This window comes from Cibotium barometz, chromosome 7, assembly GCF_041138505.1.
Source record: "Cibotium barometz isolate CiBa-2024 chromosome 7, ASM4113850v1, whole genome shotgun sequence".
NCBI classification, from domain to species: Eukaryota; Viridiplantae; Streptophyta; class Polypodiopsida; order Cyatheales; family Cibotiaceae; genus Cibotium; species Cibotium barometz.
This window is the reverse complement of record NC_141052.1, coordinates 16119764-16146368: the sequence shown is the minus strand read 5'-3', so window position 1 is coordinate 16146368 and position 26605 is coordinate 16119764. Positions and strand designations below refer to the sequence as shown.

The following is a 26605-nucleotide window of genomic DNA, read 5'->3' as shown; positions in this document are numbered from 1 at the left end:
CTATGAATCAACATCAACTTTCCACTCGGATAACCCAAGTGGTGTGTGATGCATCCCCTCTGTATGACCTGCCCATTCCATCCCAACAAGCAAATTGCTCTTGGTACAACTTATTAGAGTAGATTTCTGTATATTAATGCATAACTTTGAAGCAAGACCAAAAGTATCCCAAACTGCCATAGCCTTCTGAATATTATCTCTTTGAGGCTTAAGGAACATGAAAGAATCATATGCCAATGCCTAGCCGACCATCTGCTCTCCGCTTGGAAGTGTAAGCCCTACAACTTCACCATCCTCCACTAACTTATCTAGTCGAGATAAGATAAGATTGGATGTGTAACAATTGCAAACAAGAGAGGGCTAAGTGGGCATCCCTGTCTGACTGATCTCGTCAAATGAATGGGCTTAGTCACCCCACCATTAATCATAAGCCTAGCTACACACTGCTGCCTGTTGGCTAATATTATAAATCAAAGAAGACATGTGAGGGCCACATCTCATAGCCTACATAAGCTGTGAAAGAAAAGACCAACTAACATGATCATAAGCCTTTTCAATATCCAGTTGAATCATAACCAACTCTTGCCTCCTCGAAGCCCTTGCATAATCAATTCCAATTTGTACATTCAATATATATTATGCAAAATATTCTGATCTTTAATAAATCCATATTGCCTTGGATGAATCAAAGTAAGAAGAAAACACTATAACATGTTGGCAAAGACCTTTTGCAAATATCTTATACGTGGCCCCTATCAATGTGCTTGGTCTCCATTGACATAGATTAATTGGAGATGGAGTTTTAGGCAGTAAACATACAAGCCCAATCTTCTAACTCGCAGGCATGATACCTGTATTCCACACCTCTAGAAAAATAGAAGCGAGAGGAGTCTTCAACTCATCAACATACTTCATGAAAAGCTCATTGGGGAGCCCATCCCATCCTTGACTTTTTCCTTTAGGCAAATGCTTCAACACAACTTCCACCTCATCCTCAGAAATATCTCTTTCCAGTTCATTTGTAGAACCTTGTGATACTATGTGTGACAAACCAAGTAAAATAAAGACTCTCTAGTTGCAATGTCATTAGGAGATATGACCTCATGTGGACCCAACAAATGGCGATATAAAAGTCCATACACACATCTAGAACACAAGTAGGATCAGTAATCAATACTCATTGCCTATCTTCTTGCGTCCTGACAATATTCTCACGTGCATGCGTTTGCTGCTGCAAATGAGCAAAGAACGTATGTGATTGGACAATTAGAATCCATTAGGGCATCCATTCAAGCCATAAGCTTATATCTCACATATTGATTCTCATGCAATGCCGCAACCTGATGGGACAACTAACCCAATGTCAGGGCAAGAACCGTCCTCTTGAACCACCTGGTTCAAATCAACCAATAACAATTCTAGGTTCCGTAACTTCTCCCTACAATATGATGCATTATGAATCCCATACTGGGGAGCAAGCTTTTGAACTCTCTCTCTCTCTCTCTCTCTCTCTCTCTCTCTCCTCTTGTGTGTGCACGTTATGGTGAGTATCCATTGCTTTCTAGCCTTTAGCTCTAAGTTTTTGTCTTTTTTTTCCTAGCTTTGTCTCAGAGGCATTCGCTTCAGGTCGAGCCCCTCGTTTGGGCTTTCTTGGCCACTTCTCTTTTGACTCATCTAGTTGGATGTCCTCAGCAGGTTGAGGATCCATGTCCTTCTGAGAACGATGGATCTCTTCTTGTGTGGCCTCTGCGCCAACTAGTTATGTAGCTTGTTAGCTTTGGCTTTTAGGTTTACATCCTTCTGTCTCGCCTACTAATAAGCTTGCTTCGCTTGCGTGTGCGAGGATCAGTGCTAATAAGCATCGAGATAGGTGTTAATAAGCATCGGTAGTGAGCTTATAATCTAATCGGGAGGGTTTCAAGGATTAGGCTGGCTTGCACGTCGTTGTTAAGCTTAGTTAGCAAGAGACCTTGATTTTTTATTTTTTTATTTTTTATTTTGGCCAAAATCAAAATTTTTACAGAGCTTACCATGGATCAAACCGAATTATTTTTTTTTTAAAAAAACAGCCCCTACCACAACCACCATACAAGGCTTGCCACACATATAACGATAAGGTTTATAAGTTTAAACCTTAATTAAAATCAAAGCTCAAAATGAAGTTCATTGTGTCCTCCACAAGCAGCCGTTTCATATGCAGAGTGCTCTTCCACTTTCATCTTCTTCGTCCTCATCCTCACCCTTGGCATTCTCGTGTTCTTCTTTGAGCAAAATAATCTCTCTATCTTCTTGTTCAATTGTGCTAAGTTTAGGTGTTACAAGGAATTTTTGGCTCCAAACCTTTGAGCACAATTTTGATTAGGGTTTTGCTAGGCCTCAGTCAATGTGGTCTTCTTGCATGCTCTTGACCATTTATTGCATCCTCTTGACCATTTCTTCCAACACATCTTCTCGAATGTGAATGCCTCTGGACTCTTTGGCAATACTTCTAAATATGTAGTTGGGGTAGAGGTTAGCAAAACTCCTTTAGATATGTTTGTGCTTTTTCCTTTGCTTACCATTAATATCCATCTATTCTTTCATTGCTTTTGAGCTCTTTTACTGACATTCTTATCTTCTTTTAATTTTCTTTGTGTTTCTTTTTCTTGTCCGTGTGCTATGCCCTGAGTTCAATGATCTCTTGCTCCTTTTCCTCTTTTTTACAAATGTTTCATAGTGAGGAAATTACAAATGCTTAGGGGGTTGGGGCGGTGTAGTTGTTGGCAATATATCATAGTGAGGACATTACAGATGTTTCAGAGTTAGGACATTACAAATGCTTAAGGGGGTGGGGAGTGGGTAGGGTTTGCAAAGTTTAGTCTTGTGTATGTGGCACTATTCCCTCAAGAGGCAGAGTAACTCATGTTGTAGAATAGCTCATACTTAGAGCCATCCCTTGTCCTCAAACATCCCTTGGAATTCTCGGCCTAGCTTTCTATTTTTTAACTTCTCCTTCCAATCTATCTATTTTACTTCCTCGCTTACCTTTCCAGTTTCCCTCATGGGGTTTTCTACTATCTTTTCCTGTGTTACTTTGCTTTTTCTTTTTCCCAAATTTCCCTCTCCAACTTCTTTTTGTATCTTTGATTGTTATCGTAGTTTTATTGTGTGCAAAAGTTGTAGGGTTTTAGTGCTTCATGTGCTGCTTTTTCCTACAAGCTAGGCCCTTCAATCTAAAAAATGTCCCTCACCCCCTTACCTTCGTTGCATTTCCCCCTCTTTCTCGCCCCTTATTTCTCTCCCTCGTTTTCCCTTTTATCGTGTTCCCATCCCCATTTTTTCCCTCTTTTCTTCCCCACCCACAACCACCCCCTTTTTTTACTTTATTTATTTTCCCAAAAAAAGCCCCATATTCAACCCCCCATCACCCCTTTTTTTCTTAGTGTGTTCCATCAAAAATTAGGGAGGGCATTACAAATGTTTCATAGTGAGGACATTACAAATGCTTAAGAGACGGGGAAAAGGGGGGGGGGGGGGGGGAGCAATGTTTAGTCTTGTATGCATCATTGTTCCATCAAGAGGCGAAATAACTCATGTTGTGGAATAGCTCGTACTTAGGGCCATCTCTCTCCCTCATTTCCCCTTTTCTCGTGTTCCCCTCCCTCCCACTTTATTTTGCCATCCCCCTTTTTCCTCTCTTTTCTTCCCCCACCTCCCCTTGCCCCCTTTTTTTCTTTATTTATTTTTTCCAAAAAAATCCCCCCTTGGGGATTTTTTTGGCCAAACCAAAAAAACTCCAAAAAATTCCCTTCTTTTTTACTTTTTTTATTCTAAAAAATAACATACCTCTTCCCCTACTTTACTTTATGTATTTATTATTATTATTACAAGAACACTCCTTTTTTCTATTTTATACTCTTTTTATTTATTTGAAAAGAAAAAACTATCTCCCCCTTATTACTTTCCTTCTTTGTGTGTGTGTGTGTGTGTGTATATATATATATATAAACTCCTTTATTGTGTTAAAAAAAACACTCTCCCTCCCCCCCCTCTCTCTCTCTCTCTCTCTCCCCACCCATGCAACTATGTCTCTCTCTCTCTCTCTCTCCCTCTTCCCCACCCACCATCGTGCCAAGCCCTCCATCTCTCTCACCTTGCCTTCGTGACTCACCATCAGTGCCTTGCCATCGATGCTGCCTCCCTCCATCGCCACCGCCTCCTAACCATGCCGCTCATGCCGCCTTGTTGTCCCACCGCCTGGGTTCGCTATTTGCTCACCTTGTGCCACCCAATTTTGTCACCTTGGTGCACCCAACCCACTTAATAAACTAAATCACACAAGGTTTTTAATAAACTAAGATTGTATCTCGCAAACTAAAATTTCTCGAGTAAACTAGGCCCTACGTGCAAGTAAACTAAGGAAAGCAAAATAGGGAGAAAATAAACCTAGGAAGGAAACTAGGGAGAAGAAGAAAAACTATGGGAAGTAAACTAGGGAGGAGAGAGTAAACTAGGAAAGTATACTATGTACATGGACATGGGATGTGTTAAAACAAAAAAAGTGAGCTAACAATGTGGTGATAATAGTGTATTGATTTGAGCTTAGCTCTTGAAGGTAGAGGTCTTTCCTTAGCTTTGTCTACTAAAAGTACACCTTTTTGGTTTTTGAGACTTTGGACTTACGAAATTTTTGGGCCTAATTTCTAGGTAAACTAGGGAAAAGAAGTAAACTAGAGACAGCCGGCAATCGTCCCTAGTTTACTTTTTTTTTCCTAGTTTAATTTTTTCCGATCCGACACAAAAAATTACGACGATCGTCCGTAGGAAATTTGGCCAGCCATTGATCCCATTTAACAGGGGTCTTAAAGACCTCGTGCCATATAGTGTTGAGCCCCCCCATCCCATCCCCCCACACCAAAGCTGAACCAAAAACCCACCTCCACCAACCAAACCCCCCACCCTCCCACATGTCACCACCACATCCACCTATGTACATGGGAGTTGTCTTGTCGGAAGCTTTGCTCAGGGGATAAGCTTGCCACCACAAGAGTTTACTTTCATTCTTGTATGGAGCATTCCTCGAGATGGTGAATGCAAATGTAGTGGGTGACCTATAAACGGCTAGTCAGGTCCTTGGCACTCTATCCCTTGTTCTCTATTATCACCACTATATCTCATCTCCACCATCACCATCGTCCCCTCGTCTCCACCATCACCACTGTCCCTTGTCTAGGTAGTTGGGCAAGGTGGACAAGCAAAGGGTTGCTTGTAGGTCTAGGTAGTGACCAACTAGTCCTTATACACTTTCCATAGAGAACTCCAAACTTCCTCCTCCGTCTCCTTCTTGCTTCTCTGTGGAGGAAGAAGGTAGTTGAGCAATAGTAGATGGTGTCAAACAGAGGGCTTGCAGGTCTAGATAGTGAGGGATAAGTCCTTGGTAAAAGTATACTTCCCAAAGAGAACCCCTCCATCAACATCTTCTTCTTTCTACATGCATATATCTATAGGTGAGTTGAGATCAAATGGTGACCACAGTAGAGTCATCCACACACACAAAATGGCTTTTTCTCATAAAGAATAATGCTTACAATGTAGAGTTAGCCAATACCGGCACATAAAGCAAGATGACCAAGGAGTGGAGCATTGATTTCTAAAATGTTTACATTGATATGAAATCTTATAATCAATGAAGTTCCTTATCTCATTTATTTTGGTTCACTTCTTTTTACGCATTTGCATCACTTCCTCTTTCTAGCGTTTAACCTTCGTTTATAGCAACTAAAATCTTTGCACCACAAAAGATAATCTAAAAATCTCATCGCTTTATTTCGAATATAGATATAGGGCTATATTCTTACGTGTTATTTTTAAAAATTTAATGCATTCTTATATTCTTAGAATAGGAATATCAGTTTTGCCTTCTTTTTCACTACTTTGACTGCCTTTGCTAACTTGTCTTGAAATAATTCACTAGCATCACAATCACAAGAAGTCTATAAAAAAACCAAAAATGTGTGTGTGTGTGTGTGTGTGTGTGTGTGTGTGTGAGAGAGAGAGAGAGAGAGAGAGAGAGAGAGAGAGAGAGAGAGAGAGAGAGAATTATTAGCCGCAGAGCAATAGCCAGCTGGGCATGCTCACCTTCAACGAGCTAGCCTGTCACACCACCATCCACCTGTGTACCTAGGAGTTATCTTGTTGGAAGCTTTGTTCAAGGGATAAGCTTGCCCCCCACAAGAGTATACTTTCAGTCTTGTATGGAGCATTCCTCGAGATGGTGAATGCAAATGTAGTGGGTGACCTATAGACGGCTAGTCGGGTCCTCGACACTCTATCCCTCGTTCTCTATTATCACCACTATCTCTCATCTCCACCGTCACCATTGTCCCCTCCTCTCCACCATCACCACTGTCCCTCATCTAGGTAGTCGGGCAAGGTGGACAAGCAAAGGGTTGCTTGGAGGTCTAGGTAGTGTGAGCGACTAATCCTTATACACTTTCCATAGAGAACTCCCAACTTCCTCCTCCATCTCCTTATTCCTCCTCTACGGAGGAAGAAGGTAGTTGAGCAAAACAGAGGGCTTGCAGGTCTAGGTAGTGAGGGACAAGTCCTTGCTTTGGTAAGTATACTTCCCAAAGAGAACCCCCAACTCCCTCCTCCCTCCTCCATCAACTTCTTCTTCTTTATCCATGTATATATCTATAGGTGAGTTGAGATCAAATGGTGACCACGGGGCAGAGTCATCTACACACACACAAAATGGCTTCTTCTCATGAAGAATGCTTACAATGTAGAGCTAGCCAATACCCACATAAAGCAAGATGACCAGGGAGTGGAGCATTGATTTCTAAAATGTTTCATTGATATGAAATCTTATAATCAATGAAGTTCCTTATCTCGTTTATTTTGGCCCACTTCTTCTTACACATTTGCATCACTTCCTCTTTCTAGCATTTAACCTTCGTTATAGCATTTAACCTTCGTTATAATCAATGAAGTTCCTTATCTCGTTTATTTTGGCCCACTTCTTCTTACACATTTGCATCACTTCCTCTTTCTAGCATTTAACCTTCGTTATAGCAGCTAAAATCTTTGCATCACTTCCTCTTTCTAGCATTTAACCTTCGTTATAGCAGCTAAAATCTTTGCACCACAAAAGATAGTCTAAAAGTCTCATCACTTTATTTAGGATATAAATATAGGGCTATATTCTTATGTGTTATTTTTAAAACTTTAATGCATTCTTTATTAATTTGACTGCCTTTGCTAACTTGTCTTGAAATAATTCACTAGCATCACAATCAAAAGAAGTCTATAAAAAAACCAAAAATGTATGTGTGTGTGTGTGTGTGTGTGTGTGTGTGAGAGAGAGAGAGAGAGAGAGAGAGAGAGAGAGAGAGAGAGAGAGAGAGAGAGAGAGAGAGAGAGAGAGAGAAGCTTAATAATTGCAAAGGAAAATCATGACGTATGGGACCAACCACAAATGCATAAGGATGAAAATGAAAACAAAGTCCTAAGAGTCTACAAGCTCAAGGAATTTAAATACATGCCACCTTAGGATGGGATTCGTAAATAAGGGCATGTTCTTCTAGAAGTACTTCATATTTCCTTGCCTTTTGTGCTACCCTAAAATTTTTCAATTCTCCTCCTTTATATTTAGACTGTGTGTGTGTGTGTGTGTGTGTGTGTGTGTGTGTGTGTGTGTGTGTGTGAGAGAGAGAGAGAGAGAGAGAGAGAAGCTTAATAATTGCAAAGGAAAATCATGACGTATGGGACCAACCACAAATGCATAAGGATGAAAATGAAAACAAAGTCCTAAGAGTCTACAAGCTCAAGGAATTTAAATACATGCCACCTTAGGATGGGATTCGTAAATAAGGGCATGTTCTTCTAGAAGTACTTCATATTTCCTTGCCTTTTGTGCTACCCTAAAATTTTTCAATTCTCCTCCTTTATATTTAGGCTGTGTCAAAAATGTAGGGTGTGAGCTCCTCTAAAATCTAAAGGGTATTACTCTTCCAATTTTTTGATTATTTGAGGATTACAAATCTTTTATCTCTAGTGTCGAAATTGGTAATTGTGTGTCCTCATAAAATAATCTAACCATGCTAATGGTAGTTGTGTGTCCTCGTAAAATAATCTAACCATGCTAATGGTAGTTGCATTTGAAATAAAACTTACTTGGGTTGCAATTGCCTTCTTTTTAAGGTTTCCACATTTTCTTGGAGACTTCCATCCACCTCTTTTGCCTCATTTAGAGTTTCCTTTGCCGCCATGTTTGTGCTCTCTATCCACATCCACCTCCTTTTTGCACGCTTCCACTACAACAAGATGAGCTTCAAGTCCATGTGAAGCTTTTCCTTGGATTCTTAGTTCTCTTATTATTGTTTGACTACTTCATGGTAAAGGTATAAGGCTAAAGTTTCCTTGGTAAAGAGACCACAACTACTAAAAGCGTGTTTCTTTCCCTTATCCATTGTGAAAAGTGGAACCTTGTACCTTTGTGGGTGATAAGGAGAACTAATTCATATTTTAAAACTAAAACAAATCAATTGTCTTGTAATCCATTATCTTAATCTTGTACCTTTGTGATTATTAACTAATTATAAGTTGAGGCTCCAAGTAAATGATCCTATGTAAGAGGTGAAGGGAATATCATTTATTAAATTTTATAAGTGGATAAAGAGATCATACTGGTACTTCCAACTACCAAGGAAACCATTGGAAACTCATGATCATTCCTAGTCATGTATTAGTTTGGAAAAGGGTGCTCCTATTTGAAGCAATGGGTGATCATTGTTAGTCATGTATTGGTTTGGCAAGGGGTGCTCCTATGTGAAGCAATGGCTAAGTGGTGAGCTATCCAATTCCCCTCCTTGAGTGGCCATATATTTTCCTACTGTGTGTTTACATCATCAATTACATGCTAAGGAGAAAAGGAGAACCAAGTTAAGAAAGAAAAAGTGTAAATTTTGCATGTTAATTTGACTTATACGTATTGTGAATGTATAAGCACGCATTTTAGGATTGCTTATTCAGTAAAAATGGTACTTGTTGCTGATGGGAAGAAATTTGAAATTGCACAATTAGATGACTTTGTGCTACCTAGGATGAGTTATAAGGGAGGCTAAAATGCACATGTACACATTTTCTTTTAGCTATCATGTAATCACTTGTGCATTAGCTCATTATCTTCTTTGTGTTACACCAACAAGGAGGTTGAAATGCACATGTACACATTTTCTTTTAGCTATCATGAATATACTTGCATTATCTCATTATCTTCTTTTTATTCACCATTAAAAAGAGTGTTAAAAAAGGAAGACAATAAACTATAGTGCTGATAAAATTAGTTATAGAGTTAAAATAACCATATAAAATCACTACAACACATGTAGGTGTGGATCCCTTGATTGTAAACAAGAATGTCATAGAAGATGGGACTCATAGCTTCATGTGTGTGAACCACCTCTAATATGTGTAAGTGTGCCTATGTGTGTAAAACAATCCTTTATATGTGTATGTGTGTGAACCACCTCTAATGTGTGTAAGTGTGCCTATGTGTGTGAACAACCTCTTAAGGCTAGATTCTGTGTATGATGTAAGAAATGATGTCATACCCCATGCCATGTGACATTTCCCCTTGCGTGTGTGACTTAGTCAAAGACAAGACTCTAAGTCTACAAAAAGGCATTGTATTCAGTGAAGTATCAAATCAACTAATCAAATCATTCATTGAGTCGTGCAATACCTTGTCACATCTCTCTCTCTCTCTCTCTCTCTCTCTCTCTCTCTCTCTCTCTCTCTCTCTCTCTCTCTCTCTCTCTCTCTATGCCATGGTTGTCTACCACCCACTATAGCATGTGTGCACACCCTGATTAATCAACAATGAATATAGACTTGGGCTAAAACATTGGTCCTACACATCTGACTATAAAAACAACATACTCTTTTTCTAGAGAAAATGTTAGCCCTAGGGAGGGATATTAGCCCTTTATTATTCATCATGTCACAACAAAGCTACAATGAGTGGGGGTCCACCAACCCACGACCTCCACATAGACTTCCACCCTCTAACCACTCAACTACATGGTGGGAGAAAAAATTAAAGCATTATAATTTAAATGTGCATTAAATCTGAATTCTTATGTCTTCATCTTTGGGCTTGAGGAAATGCTTTGAGTAGCTAATAAGTCCCCTCTCTCAAGAAAATTTTGGAGATGGAGTTTAAACAAAAAAATATAAGTTCACTATGAGACGAGATAATACCATGGTTACTAGCATAATACTAGTAGCACACTTAATGTCTTTTTTTATTTTATAAAAATGGAGGTATTGTTTAGGCCTATGGGAATCAAGGAATGTTATTGAGGGAAAATACATTGCCCATGTCAAATAATGATTTTCTTCAAAGAAAGAAAGAAAGAGATAAAGTTGTACTAAACGACTTCAAAAGACCATTAAGGTCTATGATGTGAAAAGTTACAAAGTTGTGTTACAAAGTCTAGTAAAAACAGATGAAAGGAAATGGATAAAAGAAAACTTGTCTACTTCAAGTCCAAGGCCCAAGGGCCTTGGGTTTATGTCGACGTTTATGTGTCATTGCTATCCACATCCACATCCACATCCACATCCACATCCATAAGGTAGAATACATCCATTGCTCTGGGCGAGACGATGTTGTTGAAGTAGATTTCGGATCTAGAGCTATTGCATAGAAGGGCCTCTCCTATGTGGTCAGGGTTGGGAGTATATAAGGGCTAACTCCCCTTTCCTCCATTTCATCTCATTCTTTTGCATCTTGTTGAGGTCATTAGTAGCTGCTTTTGCTTCTTACCATTGTACAGCACCTACGGGCTTCCCTCGTGCTCAATTTTATGCAATAAACATCAGTTTTCAGCATTTACAGGTCTTGTACTAAGCCTACATCTGTGTTTTCTATTTGCTTCACTTTCTTTCATGGTATTAGAGCAAAACACTGACCCGTGAGCTGAAGAGAGCTGCATTTTCTGTTTTGGAGTAGGCTTCGACAGTTTGGTGCGTTTTTTACAGATTTCAACGTAGAAGGTGCTGCGTTTTCTTTCGGGAGCAGAGGCTTCCTCAAGATTGTTGTGTTTTCTTCATTTTCTCTATGATGTGTCTCCTCTTGGTCTTTGTGCTATAGCCTCTTGTGATGGCAATGCATCTCCAAAAGAAATAGGCCTAGACATTGATGGTCCTCATAGTCCATGATCTTGGAGAGTGGGCGCGAAAAACCCCTTTGAATAGGTAGTGGTATCTTCCTTGTATCTCATAGTGCACTTGGCATCTGCAAATGTAATTCTCCTCTATCTCTACCTCCCCCATGATACATCTTTTGCAAATCATTTGGTCCTCCTCTGTGCCCTCGTATCTCTTCATGTCTCTATCCTCAAGCTATGGGATGATAACCGAATTTGACCAATGCCTATCCTAAAGCATGTGACGTGTGTCTCTATAGATAGCTTGGCTCCTATATGAATCCATCTGGTGTGAGCTTAAGAAAGCTCTCTTTGTAGAAGCAAGATTTTGGGGGTAGCTCTTGTGGATTCAACCATGCAGTGGTGGTGTCTAATGTAATCAAGTATGTGCACATGAGGTGATTGATCAATTTGTGGGAGAGAGAGCGAGAGAGAGAGAGAGAGAGAGAGAGAGAGAGAGAGAGAGGGGTAGGAGAATCATCAATGTTGAAGGAATGAGAAAAACCAGCTCCTAGCCCCCAGGGATACCATGACCATGTTGCATCGTCTACTTCAAACCTTTGCAATGACTCCAAGGCTAATCTAGAAGGTAATTACTGCTTGGTGTATATATCTAATGAAGGTATTTCACTATTTCGAAGAGAGCATCTACTACCAAAGGAGCAACCCCAAACTTTGCCTTAACCATCTCATGTGGTATGGATGCCTTGCTTCGGATTCAACTCGGAGAGCATCAAAATCCAAATCCTCTCCAAGATTTTCCAATCTTTATGCCCTAAGTTTGGTCCCCAAAAGGCTATCCCATAAGACATTGCAAGAGTGATAAAAGTATCCAAAAGCCATAGTTTTGTGCTAGGTTCTTAGAAATGTGCCTGGAAACATTCTCTCTCCAAGCTAGCCAAGGCTGCATGCCCTCATGTCATACGTGTCTGTGCTACTAGCCCTATGGTAAAGATCGGTCCCGAAAAGATAATACCTAAGTATAAGTATGATGAGACTATCTCCTCCTCCCCTCCATCATATGTAAATGTATGTCTTTCTACTATTGCCCTGGAGGTGTTAAATATAATGACTTTGGTTTCCCCTAGGTTTACCATGAGGTCTCACTCATCACAAAAAGGCTTGCAAAGCATCCAAATGCCTTTGTAACCCTTTCTATTGAATTGAAATTAGGACAAATTTATCGACATAAGGGAGGATAGGTATTATTGTATCAAGAAGTGCAGATCCAACCCCACCTATTCAATGAAGCTCTTAATCTCATCAATGTAAAGACCAAAGAGGGTGGGTGATAGTGGCGGGAAAGCTTGCTTCACCCCAATTGTGCTCCTAATCTGCTTGTCATACTCTCCTTATCACAAACCCATATAATGTGAGGACCCCCCCCCCCCCGCCCCAAATATCATATATGTTGGGACAACAAGCTTGTAGAGTCGTTTGAATAGACCAACCCATGGGACACCATCAAACGCTTTGTGAAACTCCACAAAACAACAATACACACGCTTGCACCTATGCTTAGCCTTCTCAATGATAGCTCTGAGAGTAAAGGTGTGGTCTAATGTCAAGAAAGATCTCCTGAATCTTGTCTGCCCCTTGGCTCATTGCTCATGTCTCTCTACATGGTTGTTGATTTCTGGAACCAGACTTTGGCTACGTTATGCTCAATCATGATATTTATTGGTGTTGAAGGCATCACAGCTTTGTGGATGGAAGTAAAGTGTTGGTGGTCCAAGATGAGGTAAGACCTTGACATGTGGCAATGGAACACCCCAATGGGGAGAGGGGGTATAATAAAGTCCTTATTGTGGGATGTGAAGGACGAGGATCCAATCAAGTAGTCCACTGTACTACTCCATCCTTCGTGCAAGAAACATGTGAATCCCCTAGAATCCGGCCATCTAGACATATGTCATTTTAAATGATCAAGTTATGTGTGGTACCCATGTCTAGTGAGGCTCTACCCACTACTGTGACTCCCATGTCTTTGAGATTCTATTGGTGCCATGATGATTCCCCTTGCTAGATCTTCGTGAAGTTGCGAGAGTAGGCTTTACATTCTCGTCATACCAACTCTTTTGAGGTATGGATCCAATCTCGGCTCGATTTTGTTGGTGGTTATCGCTTGGGCCATCTCATGAAATTGATAAGTTGAGTGATGATAGCAGGTACAGGGATAGAGAGTAGGTTAATACTTGAGAGATGGCACCATATGTGATCACCACTTATACAATCTAAGTCATGGTGAAAGTGGACCTTTTGTAGGGAAAGGTTGTAGTGGGGCAGGATACTGAATAGGGTAATCCTGAAATTGTGCAACCAAGAAGGTATGCGTGGAACACCCCAATGGGGAGGGGGTATAATAAAGTCCTTAATGTGGGATGTGAAGGACGGGGGATCCAATCAAGTAGTCCACTGTACTACTCCATCCTTCGTGCAAGAAACATGTGAATCCCCTAGAATCGGGCCATCTAGACATATGTCATTTTAAATGATCAAGTTATGTGCGGAACCCATGTCTAGTGAGGCTCTACCCACTACTGACTCCCATGTCCTTTCTATTGGTGCCCATTTCAGTGGGATCAAGCTCATACATAATGGTTCGGTCCTGATCAAAATCAAATAGCTGAGATTGGAAGCTCTGTGCCTGTTCATTGTGCCTGTTCATTGAAGTATCCCACCAATAGGATATCTCCGTGTGCGGAAAAAAATGTAGTGCCACGATAAAGTGGCGTGTACACAGAAGAGTCATAGGAGGAGAATCTCCATGCTTTATACATTGTTGTTGTATGCTACTTTCCGCCAAATACATGGAGATTTTCCTCGTATGACTCTCCCGCATACAGGCCACTTTATAGTGACATTACATATTGTTGGTTTAGGAACCCTTAAGTGCAGAGCAAAACCCTAAAGTGCAGACAGAACCCTAAATCGCCAGGAGAAACCCTAAAACACTACGGAGCCATGATGTTGAAATCCTAAAATGCAACAAAAGCCCTAATACACAGCCTGAAATCCTAAACACGAGAGAGAGAGAGAGAGAGAGAGAGAGAGAGAGAGATTACATTAAATACATTAACCATGCAGTGTGAAAACAAGCCCTTAGCGAGGCTAGTCAAAACCTGCATGAAAATCTGTTGGTTCTTGGTAAATCTACTTGACGACAAAGCATGAGCTGCAAAGAGATTGGCTTGTGCTACCGGTCTGGCACGTGAATGCACTAAGAAGGAAGTATCTTAAACCACCCCCCACCCTCTCCCCCCAATATCTGGGTTTTGGGCTATGCCCAAGAAGGAGATATGGGGGCATGCAGAAAGAAGAGAGGATGGGAAGGGGGGTGTTCCTGTGTGTGCATGCCTGCATGGTTGAAGGCCTGGTAGGGGGATGTGCATATGTGTCTACGCACACGCACATTCCCTAGCATTACCTCAAACATAGGGCTAAAACCAGAGATGGGACTATTCACTATGAGCAATCTTTGTAACTGTAAGTACACATTTTCAAACTTTTAAGTAAACCATACTAACCATTTCCCGAGCCAACATGAAATCTTAATGGTGAGATTAGGCTTAAAAAGAGGGCTAAAATCAAATGCAGCCTTCCCAGTTAAAGAATGAAGCACAACCAATTGATTAAAATTGTATAAAAATAGAAAAATTGCTTTAATTCAATGAAGAGATAGATTACAGACAGGATGCTGCAAACGCCACCTTCTTTAGCTACCATTTCCAACCACAAAAAGCTACACTACTGGCAAAATTTCACTAGTGCTGTTGGTGATAGAGACCTGGAGATCTCAAGTTTCTTCACGTCTATTGGGACACATACAGTCTGGTGCAGGATATGTGTAGATTGAACCACTGGCTTTTCGGAGCTCGTGTCCTTTGAAATCACTATGACGCCGCATGGCCTGCATTTGCTTTGTGAAGGTTTCCCACCTGCAGGAAGACTCAAAACAGGTTCGTAAGCTGCCTTTTGGGTGAAACCAGATGAAATATTTTGAAGGTCAAATCATTCACAGGTGCTTGCTTCCCACCTTATGTTAGGGGTGTCCAATAATACAGCCAATTTCCGCTTGTCAGGTTTGATGGTTTTTGAGTGGCCCTTGTTGAGGTACCGTCTATGGCCAATCAGAAACTGAGGAAAATTACCGCCTTGGGTAGTGACAAAAACTTCACTGTGGAGGCACACAGTATAATCTAGTGCTGCCAGCCGTGAGGAAAAATTCTGCATTCAAAGAGATGTCAGATTATCAGAAATAGAGACAATTGCTAGCAAGATCTGTATGTGGTTAAAAACATGGTGCTCATGTGGATGTCCACTTTAAAAATCACTCTCCAAAACAAGGTTTGAAGATGTAGAGTACCACAAAAACTCTCTCAAACCCAAACCCAAACCCAAACCGCCCTGCTAACCGCCACCTTCTCATTCCTGTCTCCTCTCTTCTGTCTGAGCTCTCCTGCCCACCTGCCTTGCCCGCTGCCCAGGCTGCCCCCACCACCTCCTTCAGTGAGCTAGCCCCCCCAGCTTCCAGCCGCCCCTCTTCTCCCGCCCACCATCACCCCCCTCTTTTGCCCCCTTCCTTTGATTCCACCCGCCTGCAGCCCTTCCCACCTGCTGCACACCCCCCCCCCCTTTTTTCTTCTGTCTGCCCGTCTCTCAGGCCTGATCTAGTCTCTTCATCCTCACCCTCATGCTATTTCACCTTCATTACTGCTCATTCAGCAGCAGGCAGTTCTTCATTTCAAGAGGACTGCATGGTCCGTCTATCCCATCCTAAGGTCACCTATCCAACGCGGATCTCCAGCTCCTGCATCTTCAATGGCCTATCTCTAGGCTGCCGCCTTGATATGAAAGTTCATTGGCAACATACCAGCCCAAGGACAGATTTGAGACCTCTTCCAAGCCCCCCTTGTTGGCAACCAAGGGTGCATTCTGCGGCGATTCCCTCCTTCACCATAAAGGCCCTGGCGCTGGCCAACTAGCAATGCATGGCTCCCAGGTATACATCACCTAGTGGAGACAGCTTCTCTTTGAACTTGGACCCTTTTGCTGGTGTATCGAGCTTCCCTGCTTCCCCAGTCTCCCAAGGAGCATCATCAATTCTTCCCGTGATTTGGTGCTCCCTGTACCATCTATCAAGCCTTGCCTTGTAAGTTGTATATGCATTATGATTGATGAAAGGTATACCCCTTCTTATCAGGGCAAGGTGGCAAGCCAACTATTAAGTGCATCCATGTGATTTATTGCATTGTGCCAAACAACTCTTTCAGCTGCAATCATGTGTGAAGTATTGTAATCTCTTGCCACAAGTATTGTAATCCCCACATATGCAAGCATTCGTTAACCAAGGGTAATGTTGCAATTGCAACCACATTCTAGCTCTTTGAGCAGAAACTGTGGAAGCATAAATAGATGCAAACTCATAACTCTTACCATTAAGCATACTCTTTGAGCAGAAACTGTGGAAGCATAAATAGATGCAAACTCATAACTCTTACCATTAAGCATACACTATACGATGAGTAACCTGCCTTCCATATCATTGTAAGAAACTATCGGAGGCAAATCTTGTCAAACAAGAAAACACACCACAGAAAGTAGAACAACCAGTATAATATATACAGTATCCATCAAAGAAACCAGTCTGGACAGCTAAAGAATGTTGATTTTGTTCCTAAAGACATACAATATACTATGTCTGTGGCTTCATTCTATGTACATAGTCCCAAACTAAACTCCATTTATTCAAGTTGCTTAAAACTTGTGCAATATATGACCTGTATTTAAGAGGTGTCTTCATGATCATTTTATTGAGAGGTGCAAGCCATATCAACATCTACTTGTATATTTTGCTGCATATTCTGTAAAGTTTGCATTCCCTTGAACTACTGCAGCCCAAAGCTTCTTGTATCAACTTCTCCCAACAAGCAAGCTTTACTCTAAGAGGTAGATGATTCAGTCCACATTCTGGACTGTAACGGTGGGGGTATGATAGATCATAGAAATAACCTTTCTGGCATTTGGGGTCAGCCAACCCTCCGAATCTATCACATTCTTATCCTTGTTTGCACCATTTTTCACAATCTATTCAATACTAGCCGGTATATGAGTTGGCTGCCTTGCTCTTGTTCTTATTTGCACCCCTGTGTCAGCAACATGCATTGTATTCACTGTATTAGCTAGAGTAAGTAGGCTTTCATTGCTCTATTGATGTTTCCACAATTAAAGTCAAAGAAATAGAATCAGTTGGAAGCCTCAACTTAAGAGTAGGACAATAAGAAGCGAAATGTCCACAAATTTATGACGAGTGTATGTGACACATGGATGAAATTCATGGCGAAACAACATGACCACTCCTAAAAAATAACGAGAGACAGCATAAAAGATGTGATACCCTCCAAAAGAGCCTTCCCTGCCAGCAAAAGCATGCTAGTTGTGTTCTTGTAAACAAACTATATGAGGCTGATTTTAATTCATGTAATCCCATAGAAGCCTCCATTTGTCTAACCTACAGAGGCCTTGGATATTATAGGTAAAGCATTTCAGAGGTATGTACATATTTACAATAAGAGGGTTGTGATGCAATGGCATCAAGTGTCCATCTGGATGTCAAAGATTGTGCCCGATTTCCTACACAGCCCTCCACTGTCTGAAAACTAAGAAATATCATTGTCAAAATGATCATCTATATTTGCCACGACAGGCTCAAATATTGCATCTGTCTCCTCTTGAAGAGAGTGACCATTCATAACCACATTCCACATTTTACCCACTCTCGAGACATCATGCATGAAACGAGGACAAGATGAAGATGAACCAGCAACATTAGACCCCTTTGTCCAATTTCGAACCACCAAAGTTCTTGGTTTAACCGTTTTTTTAAGTGTTTAACAAGATTTCAAATCTTGCTTTTCTTTGTCTTTTGAGGCAAGGGAGCAACTGTTACTTTAGCTATTCCCTTATCAACTATAGCATTATGTTGCTGCAGTGTAGATTTCCCTTGTTCTGTTGTGCATTCAAAGCTGGTTGAGGCGATTGCGAAGGCATAGCTACCTTAGGGATTTGGTGCATACGTCCAAATTTACCACATGCAAAGCATGAACCAGCAAACTTGCCCCATTTAAGATGAAATACCCCTCTTGGGTTGGCATCTCTTCCACATGAATATGCAAAGCCACACATTCTGGAATAAGTCTGTCTATGTCCCATAAAATTCAGAGTTTATGGACATTGCCATATGAGTAGGTTGGACATACCACTTTACCAAGTGACTGAGCCAAGGTAATGCTGATTGACAATATAGAGGAAGATCTTTGACTTCAACCCATACACGGCATTTATGTCTTATGAGGCTTTGGTAGTCATTAGTTGGTGACCATGTATAAACATGAACAAGTTATTGACCATAAAACAACGGAGATTTTTCCAGCAACATCTGCTTGTATTTGGGATCTCTGAAAATGACTTCATAAAAACCATGTAACAGCCATGCACAAAACAGCCTCCCAACAATGCTTTCAGCCATTGTCCAACATCCGGCGCAGCAGGCATGCGACCAAGGAAAAAAGAATTAGTGCTTTATGCGCAAGGTCCATCACAAGTGCATACAAAGCCTGTGTTGGAGTCTGGAACTGCCACATGGAATTCCAAAGGTGGTGCAATGATCTCCCCAAGCATTTTTAATAGCTGAAAATCCTTCATGCACAATATCTATGAAAGTTTGAAGCATTGGATTTTCACATATAGAAGGATTTGCTTGATGAGCTGAGAACTTGGGGCGTTTGGAGATATAGTCTGCTCTTCTGTGATATGCAATGGGTTCTATAGAAGCAACTTAAGAACACAAAAGTTTGGAGGCCATCTCGAATAGAGGACAGAAGCAGCAGCAACACAAATGCTCACACACACACTATATACCAAAGGGCAAGCTCACGAATACTTCAGTAGATAACGAGCAAAAGAAATGCCGAGCAGGGCACACAACCACCTGATAAGGTGTTCTACTCTTTTGCACAAGTAAAACTGAACGTGCCTGACGAACAGGGCTTTGCAAATGAGAACCAGAGATCCTGTCGTATCACTGTCGTTCGACCTGTTGAAGGCAATCGACTACTGTGGGAGACAACTGAATATACATAGTCCTCCCTGCTGAGGACAAGTAACGAGCAGAGAAGTCTGAGAGGACGAGCAACAAGCGACGAGTAGGGTTCTTCTCAGTACGTTGTGAACCCTAGAAGTTAGAACAAGCTTTGCAGCAAAACGTGAACCCTAAAAAGGGGTTCTACAGAAGGTCATGAACCCTAATACACAGTTCTGCAACAATTCGTTCTGATACACATTTTTTTTAGTGAAACCAATATCTCATTAAGAAAGAAGAGGATATACATTCATAGCTGTCCCAGATGAGGACAGCTACTACTCAGATCAGAAACAGTGGGAAAACACTTCTAATTCTTGGAAGGTTCGTCCCCGATTTGATGAGAATCTCGGAGGGACTGGAAAAGGGCTCTCCGAAAATAAACAAACAAGCAGATAGAATCTCCAGAGAAGAGCAACTGATTCCGAGCATGATAGATAGTCCACAAAGCCTAGAATCTAGTAGAGTCAAGGAAGTCTCTACAGTCTTGATAGGGTAGGAGAAAGACAATCAAAAAGCCTGAAAATTCGACCGAAACGCCTCCCCAAAATACGAGCCCAAAGATGTGCAGACAAATCATCAAAAAATTTGCAAGACTGCAAACAATACCACAAAAGGTGAGGCATTGTCTTTGATAATGAGAGCACCGCCTACAAGAAGTAGTGGCAATGCACCTTCGTACCAAAAGGGATCCAACTAGAAATACTCCAACCAAACATCTCCACTGAAACAATCGTTGGTTGAGGGACAATCGAATCTTCCAAATTCTTTTCAATGCAACTTTCCACCAAGCAAGAGATTTGACATATGCCAGACGCAATTTGCATGATCCTTAATCCATGGAGGTGGTAAGAGCAACTTATAAGCCTTAGCTGCAAATAAATTGGCAAATGATACAGGAGTTTATGCTGGAAGTAGCCTATCAGAACACAAATCTTGGATTCTGAGTCATTCCTCAAGCATTGGTACTGGCTGAAAGGGCTGCATTATTTCCGAAATGAGTCTCCAGATTGGCCTGTGGTGCATCCCTAAATTGCATTGCCTGATTGCACATGGGAAGGTAAGAACATAACCAATTTTCATACACAACATCGCATACACGATGAATTCCCAATGTAGAAAGATTGTAGGCCTTTCTTAGTTGAGACAAAGCAAGCAGTGGATCAAACACCCTGCTCCAATGAATACTCTGTAAAAGAAGTGAGTTTCCTTGATTTGGAGGCATACCTGACCATTGCAAGTGACACAATATAGCTTGCCAATCTTCAATGAGAGCAGTCAAATATGGAGAGCCTAGAATACGACCATGAAAATGCCCAAAGATTATATCATTATAATTGATAATCCAATGACCATATGCATCTGTTTGCACGTTAGAGCACAGAGCTCCCAGCATGCATGCCCATGGCTTGACTTGCTCTATAAATGCAGGTAGAAGAGTAGCTTTCCTTGCCAATATATGATAATGAATGTTCAGGACATTGAGCCCACCATCCATTTTGAGCGAACAGATAAGGTCATGCCTTAACAAACGTAACCCTTTTCTATCTGCCTTGCTTTTCCACAAGCATTCCATTGCTTTAAACTTGAAATTATTAATCTGTTTGCTTGACCAAGATAAGAACGGAAGATAGAACTGAACATATGCCATGATTATTGAGTATACTATATGCAACCACACATGTAGAGGCCATGTAAATAATTTCCAGTATTCTATTTTAGAGTGCAATTTTGTCATCACCCACTGAGTTTCATCTTTCAAAGACAATTCCCAACCAATGAGACAACCAAGATGTCTAACTATCTCTTTAGGTGGGATGATCTAACCCGACCACAAAAGCTGATGCCAATCATAATCTTTCAAAAGGGAGAAACATTGATTTTGGAAAATTTACATGTAATCCTACAGCCAAACCAAATAGGGACAATGCTTTCATAAGAGTTCTTACACCAACCTCTGTAATCTTGGGAAAAAAGAAAAGAGTCATCAGCGTATGGCTGTGCCACAAATTGTGTACTATCGGCCATGAGTTGTCCATCTCTTGTCAATCTGTCCATGTAAAGGAGTATTGGGTGAGTCGCAATGGCATACAAAAGTGCACTAAGCGGACAATCCTAGCGAACAGATTTCCCAAGATACCATAAGGCCGAAAGTTCTCTGTCCAAATTGCATTTAGTTGATCCCTCTTGATAAAGCCAAAAGATGACATTTTTCATTTTAGGCCCAAATTCCATTCTGTCCATTACTTGAGCTCTGAACTCCCATTGTACTCTATCAAAAGCCTTCGCTATGTCCACTTGGCACCTGCATGATAAGAACATCCTAATCCGTTTACTTGGCATATTCAATGCCAATATACACATTTGCTATATTGTCAGTGATTTGTCTTCGAGAAACAAATCCATACCGCACAGAATGCAAACCTGCATGTAAGACACCTTTTATTCTATTAACAAGCATCTTAGTAACCAATTTATATATGACTGGCATTAAAGAGATAGGAAACAAATCTGATATGACTTCAATGTTCACAAAGCTGTTTTTTGGGCAGTAATTTCAGCAAACCTTCTTTCCATGAAGATGGCAAGCATCCAACATTCCAAGAGTGATTCACCATAAGCAAAATTGGCGATCTCAAAATATCCCAGAACATCTGGAAGAACTCCATTGTCAAACCATCCCAACGTGGAGACTTCCATTTACCTAGACCTTTCAAAGATCATCCAATTCTACATCCATGAAGGGCTCATCCATGATGTCAACCTCTTGGCGTGTAATGATAGGCATAACTTGATGTAAGAAAAGCTCTTGTGCATCAAGAGCTTCTCTTGAAAGCACAAGAGGGACGGCGAAAATGCGAGAAAAGTAATCACGGCAAGCCTCAGCAAGTTGTGTTTTTATGCATGTCCAGGTATCATCTGTTCTTTTAACTCTTGTAATCCATTGTTTTTGCCTAGAAGCATGAAGACCTTTGAAAAAAAAAAATTGACGAGCAGCCTTTATCAAGCAATGCCTTCTATCTCGCCCTAGTTTGCCATTTATTAAGCTTATGTTCATCATCATGACGAAGACGAATTTAAGCTTGTGTTAATAGCTGCTGCTCATCATTATTCAGCTTTCTAGAATGACTGATTTCAATGTACTTTTGTATTGCCAATTTTGCCTGTTCAACTTGTCTTTTGTTCTCTCCCATATAGCAACTTCCATAATCTTGTATCACAACTTGCATTCACCACACAAAGATGAACCAAGCAAAATCTCTGTCTTCTTGCATGTGCATGACAAGAGGATGCACAACTGTGTGTACCAAATCAGCAAAAAGAACATGCGACAAATAATTGTTATTAATCGTGAGTAATCTCTTATGAGGTAAAGGACAATCATTGTCAGCCATGCCAAAGTACAGAGCAAGCCACACCAACGAATGATCAGAAAGGCGCAATGTATGATCAATCCACATCTTACATGTGTGTGCATCATGCGGCATTAAGAAGGTACCATCTATCCAAACGTGCTAGTAATGCAAAACAGCATTATGATGAAAAGTATAACCCTTTGACTACGGCATGAGCTATGTCCACAAATCACATGCATCCAAAGAAGTCATTGTCTGCATCCAATCCTGCCTTTCAGAGGACATCATATGACAGTGGTGAGAGGTGTTATCATCGAAATCACGGGAATTATTAAAATCCCTTGTGATGAAAGCATTCAAAATCCATGGGTATGCACGTAAGAAGCGCCACATCTCAGCTCTATATGCTGAAGTTTACGAAGCATAAACACTGGCAAATTCATGGAGTTCTCCTTGAATCATACATTTTCTCTCACACACACACCACACGCGCGCGCACACACATACACACGGGTATGTGTATGTATATATATACACATATTTATGCATACATACATACATACACATACACAAATATGAGTGAATCTGCTGTATATATCTGCGTGCGCGTGAAGCACCTCATACTCCCTCATCTATATCCTACCATGCCCCTCTACTATAAATTTTCAAATCAAGCATGAGTTAGATGAAACTACATTGCACGCCACCGGTCACTGAATCTAATCAGAATGCTTGCAGCAAAGAAGCCAACCTTAAAGGGTTCAAGTTGTTCTGGTGACAACAACATCTCTTTCGTCTGAAGAAATGGGAACATTTGGAGAAGAGGAATCATGTTCTTTTCTGCTTTATAGATCTTTCCTGCCGCCAAAAAGATGGGAGTGTTGTTTTGAAACCCCATTCCTCTCAACATCATCCCCACCTGTTCAGGTTGAGGATAAAGCATCATCACAATTCCAATGAAGCCTTCTTAGGCATGATGCTATCACACTGTTGCAAAAAGAAAGAAAGAAAAAAACCTACGCCACTGACTTCTAAAGGTGTCAAAGGACATTTGCCATCCATCCTGATAGCATCCGGCCTAATGACACGACCAGTCTTATTGAATTTTCCCCTCCATCCTCTCTCCCTCGCAGCATCGAGTTCTCGCTTTTCATCTTCCCCTCCATCGTAAGTACAGCATGAAAATGCTACCATATCCTGTTGCCACAAGTTAACAATAACAATAACTGTCTATTAGAGCCAAAAAAGCATTGCAAAAGCCCAGCCATAAGACAACCAGTTTTGTAAAGTGAACACAGATGTAGAGACCTCTTCAAATCGTAGATGTACAGCAATGTACTTCCCACCAGTACTGCCACTACGATGTACCATGAGATCAACTAGCTTCTGACCAACAACTCCAATTGGTTGTGCAAATCTTAGGGCCTGAAAATTTGCCAAACATCTGAGTTGCTGGATCCTAGAAGGAATCTTGTCAAAAGATAGCCGATTTGCAAAGGGTGAAATGCGGATGACCCTGACCACAGAAAGAAAAAACAGCTTATTGAATCAGACTTTTGCTGTTGATTGAAACTAAGGACTGACTCATTGTACGACTGTATTAACCATAGCAGTCACTTGTCTAATTAAAATCAAAGCTGACTAGCTGTTAGATCAAACTTTTAACTCTACGAACAGGCTGACTACTATTGGAAGTGGGGAAGCAAAAACAATCATTTTGAGATGGCAGAAACAAGAAACACCACATTAGTGAGGAATGCACTGATGACGTTAGTGGGGATGTCGTAGCATCTAGTCCATACTATGCATAATGGAGTTGATAGTTATATAGTCTTGTGGGTTGACTACCATGAGTATATAACATGCACGTTCCTAAAAGGTGAATTGGGGCATGTTCCTGGACTCATCTAGGTATATAAACATCTCTATGCACTCCACTTTCTTAGTGCCCAGAATGCTTTTAAGTTTAGTGTGGAATAAAATTTGCAGCCAACTGGCTAATTCATTGGACACAATTGAAATTCATCCCATCAGCTCTCTGTTTTCTCCTCCTTGTTGTACCTAGAGATGTTTTCCCAAAAAGTTCAACAAGTCAATGTAAAATTACAAGAGTCAAAGACTCAGACAAGAATCAGTTGGACACATTTATTATTGGGCTTGTGCGTGACATCCAGCATTATGTGGAAGGTTTGAAGCAGAGAAGCATTGGCCCTTTCACTGTCACTTGAGCCAGTGGCTGGTGAAGAATGCTACATAGAGTTAGCCAGTGTCCAGACCTTCAGCAGCAAGATAAAAGTCCAATACCCGTAAGAGGGAGGACAAGCCCCACCCCCCCCACCCCACCCCAAACCTTTCCATGCAAAGACCAAAAGTGGAGATGGAATGCCATTATAGGGATGTTTTCAATACACAGGCCTACATGCTGGTTCGGGCAGTTAGGGTTTTGCACAGGCAGCCAGCTATGGCAGGTGGAAAAGCTCCATCTTGAATGGAGAGAGAGAGAGAGAGAGAGAGAGAGAGTGTGTGTGTTGGCTTGACTCGGTCTTTGCGGCAAGGATGCCCTCTTAGTCCACTGTTTTTTGCTATTGTCACACACCCCATACTTTCCTTGCTAGATAAGATGGCTAGAGATGGTCAAATTGTGGGTCTGCATTTGCCGAGTGGTCAACAGTTGGTGGGTCAGGCCCTTGCGGATGACTCTTTCATGTTCTTGAGGGCTGACAAAAGGAATGTTGCTTGCGCTATCGAGACTTGGGATTTGTTTGCTCACACTTTGGGTTTGTGCATTAACATTGAGAAGTCCGCCTTGCTTAGTTGCACAAAATCGGATTTGGCTGCCTTGGGATGGCAAGGAAGACTGGTCCCTAGAGGTTGTATTACGCGGCATTTGGGCTACCCTGTGGGTTTTGATGTATTGATCAAGGAATTGCTGAATTGGATGGTCACCCGTATTCATGACAAGTTTTTGTACTGGAAGTCCCAAGGGTGGCCTCTACATGTTGGCCTTAAAGTGGCCCAGTCTTTTATGATACCAATGGTCTCTTTTTTCCTCCTTTGATACCATGGAGTAAGAAGTCGTTGGGTGAGTTAAAGCAGCCTGTGCGATTTATGTTGTGGAAAAAGCAGGGTGATAGGGCTGGACAAACTTGGGTCTCTTGGATGCATATTACCGCACCTAAGAGATTAGGGGAAGATCTCTGTTAGATGTGCACATTCATCTTCTAGCTCGCCGTTGGTCCTTGTTTCAAGACTTGTGTCTTCAGACGCAGCCTTGGGTATATATGGCCCGCAAACTAATTGCAGAAGTGGGTATTCATTCATCAGGGTAAGACAAAAATTGATGCATCATGGTGGGAGATTTTGAATGGGGCACATACGGTCAGGGTGCCTACTTCTGAGTTATTTTCACATTTGTTGATCTCTTGGCAAGAAGTCTTATCACATACTCATTGGAATCCACCACAGAATAGGCTCCATGCAAACTCCTTGCAGACAGAGCCTTTTGTTACCACACAAGTTGTGACTTGGCCAGGGAGGGATGATTCACGCAAGCAGCTGAACCGTATGGCTAGGTTGTGCTTGGTGTGGGTGGCTGATGCATTGATACCGAGGCAGGGCCGGGTTTTCTCTTTCCATCGGATTCGTCAGCATTTCAAGGTTCTCAAGTCTTATAGTTCACTGTGGAGTGTGATTAAGGAGAAATTAGATTCGTTTGGGAATATTCCAGCCCTCAAGGCTGCTACACCATGGGCTGATTGGATGCTTAAAAAACCTAGGGATCTTATGCTAGTGTTTGCTAACCAAGTCTACCATTTTATGGTTGAGGATAAGAGGTGGGTTACTGAAAAAGCCAACAAAGTCTGGTGGGTAGCTCGAAGATGCTCATGGTGGAAGCATACATTGATGGGTGTTTG

The 26605-nt window shown here is 41.3% G+C and overlaps 1 protein-coding gene across 6 annotated transcripts in view; it reads right to left on the bottom strand.

Annotated features, from left to right (window-relative positions):
• Positions 1-14801: 14801 nt before the first annotated feature.
• The window catches only part of LOC147636742 (protein ESMERALDA 1-like), a 76254-nt gene continuing 64450 nt past the window's right edge, over positions 14802-26605 (bottom strand). For 2 of the 6 annotated variants that reach the window (XM_086800246.1, XM_086800248.1), the window contains 5 exons: positions 24000-24207; positions 23712-23888; positions 23443-23610; positions 15232-15422; positions 14802-15133 (listed from right to left, as the gene is read on the bottom strand). In XM_086800246.1, coding sequence (XP_086656372.1) covers positions 14992-15133; positions 15232-15422; positions 23443-23610; positions 23712-23888; positions 24000-24207 — 886 coding nt within the window. In that variant the 3' untranslated portion in view covers positions 14802-14991. Of the gene's footprint in view, positions 15134-15231; positions 15423-16843; positions 17342-21290; positions 21641-23442; positions 23611-23711; positions 23889-23999; positions 24208-26605 lie in introns of those variants that run through there. The other 4 variants (XR_015266199.1, XM_086800249.1, XR_015266200.1 and 1 more) reach the window with 4 other exon arrangements.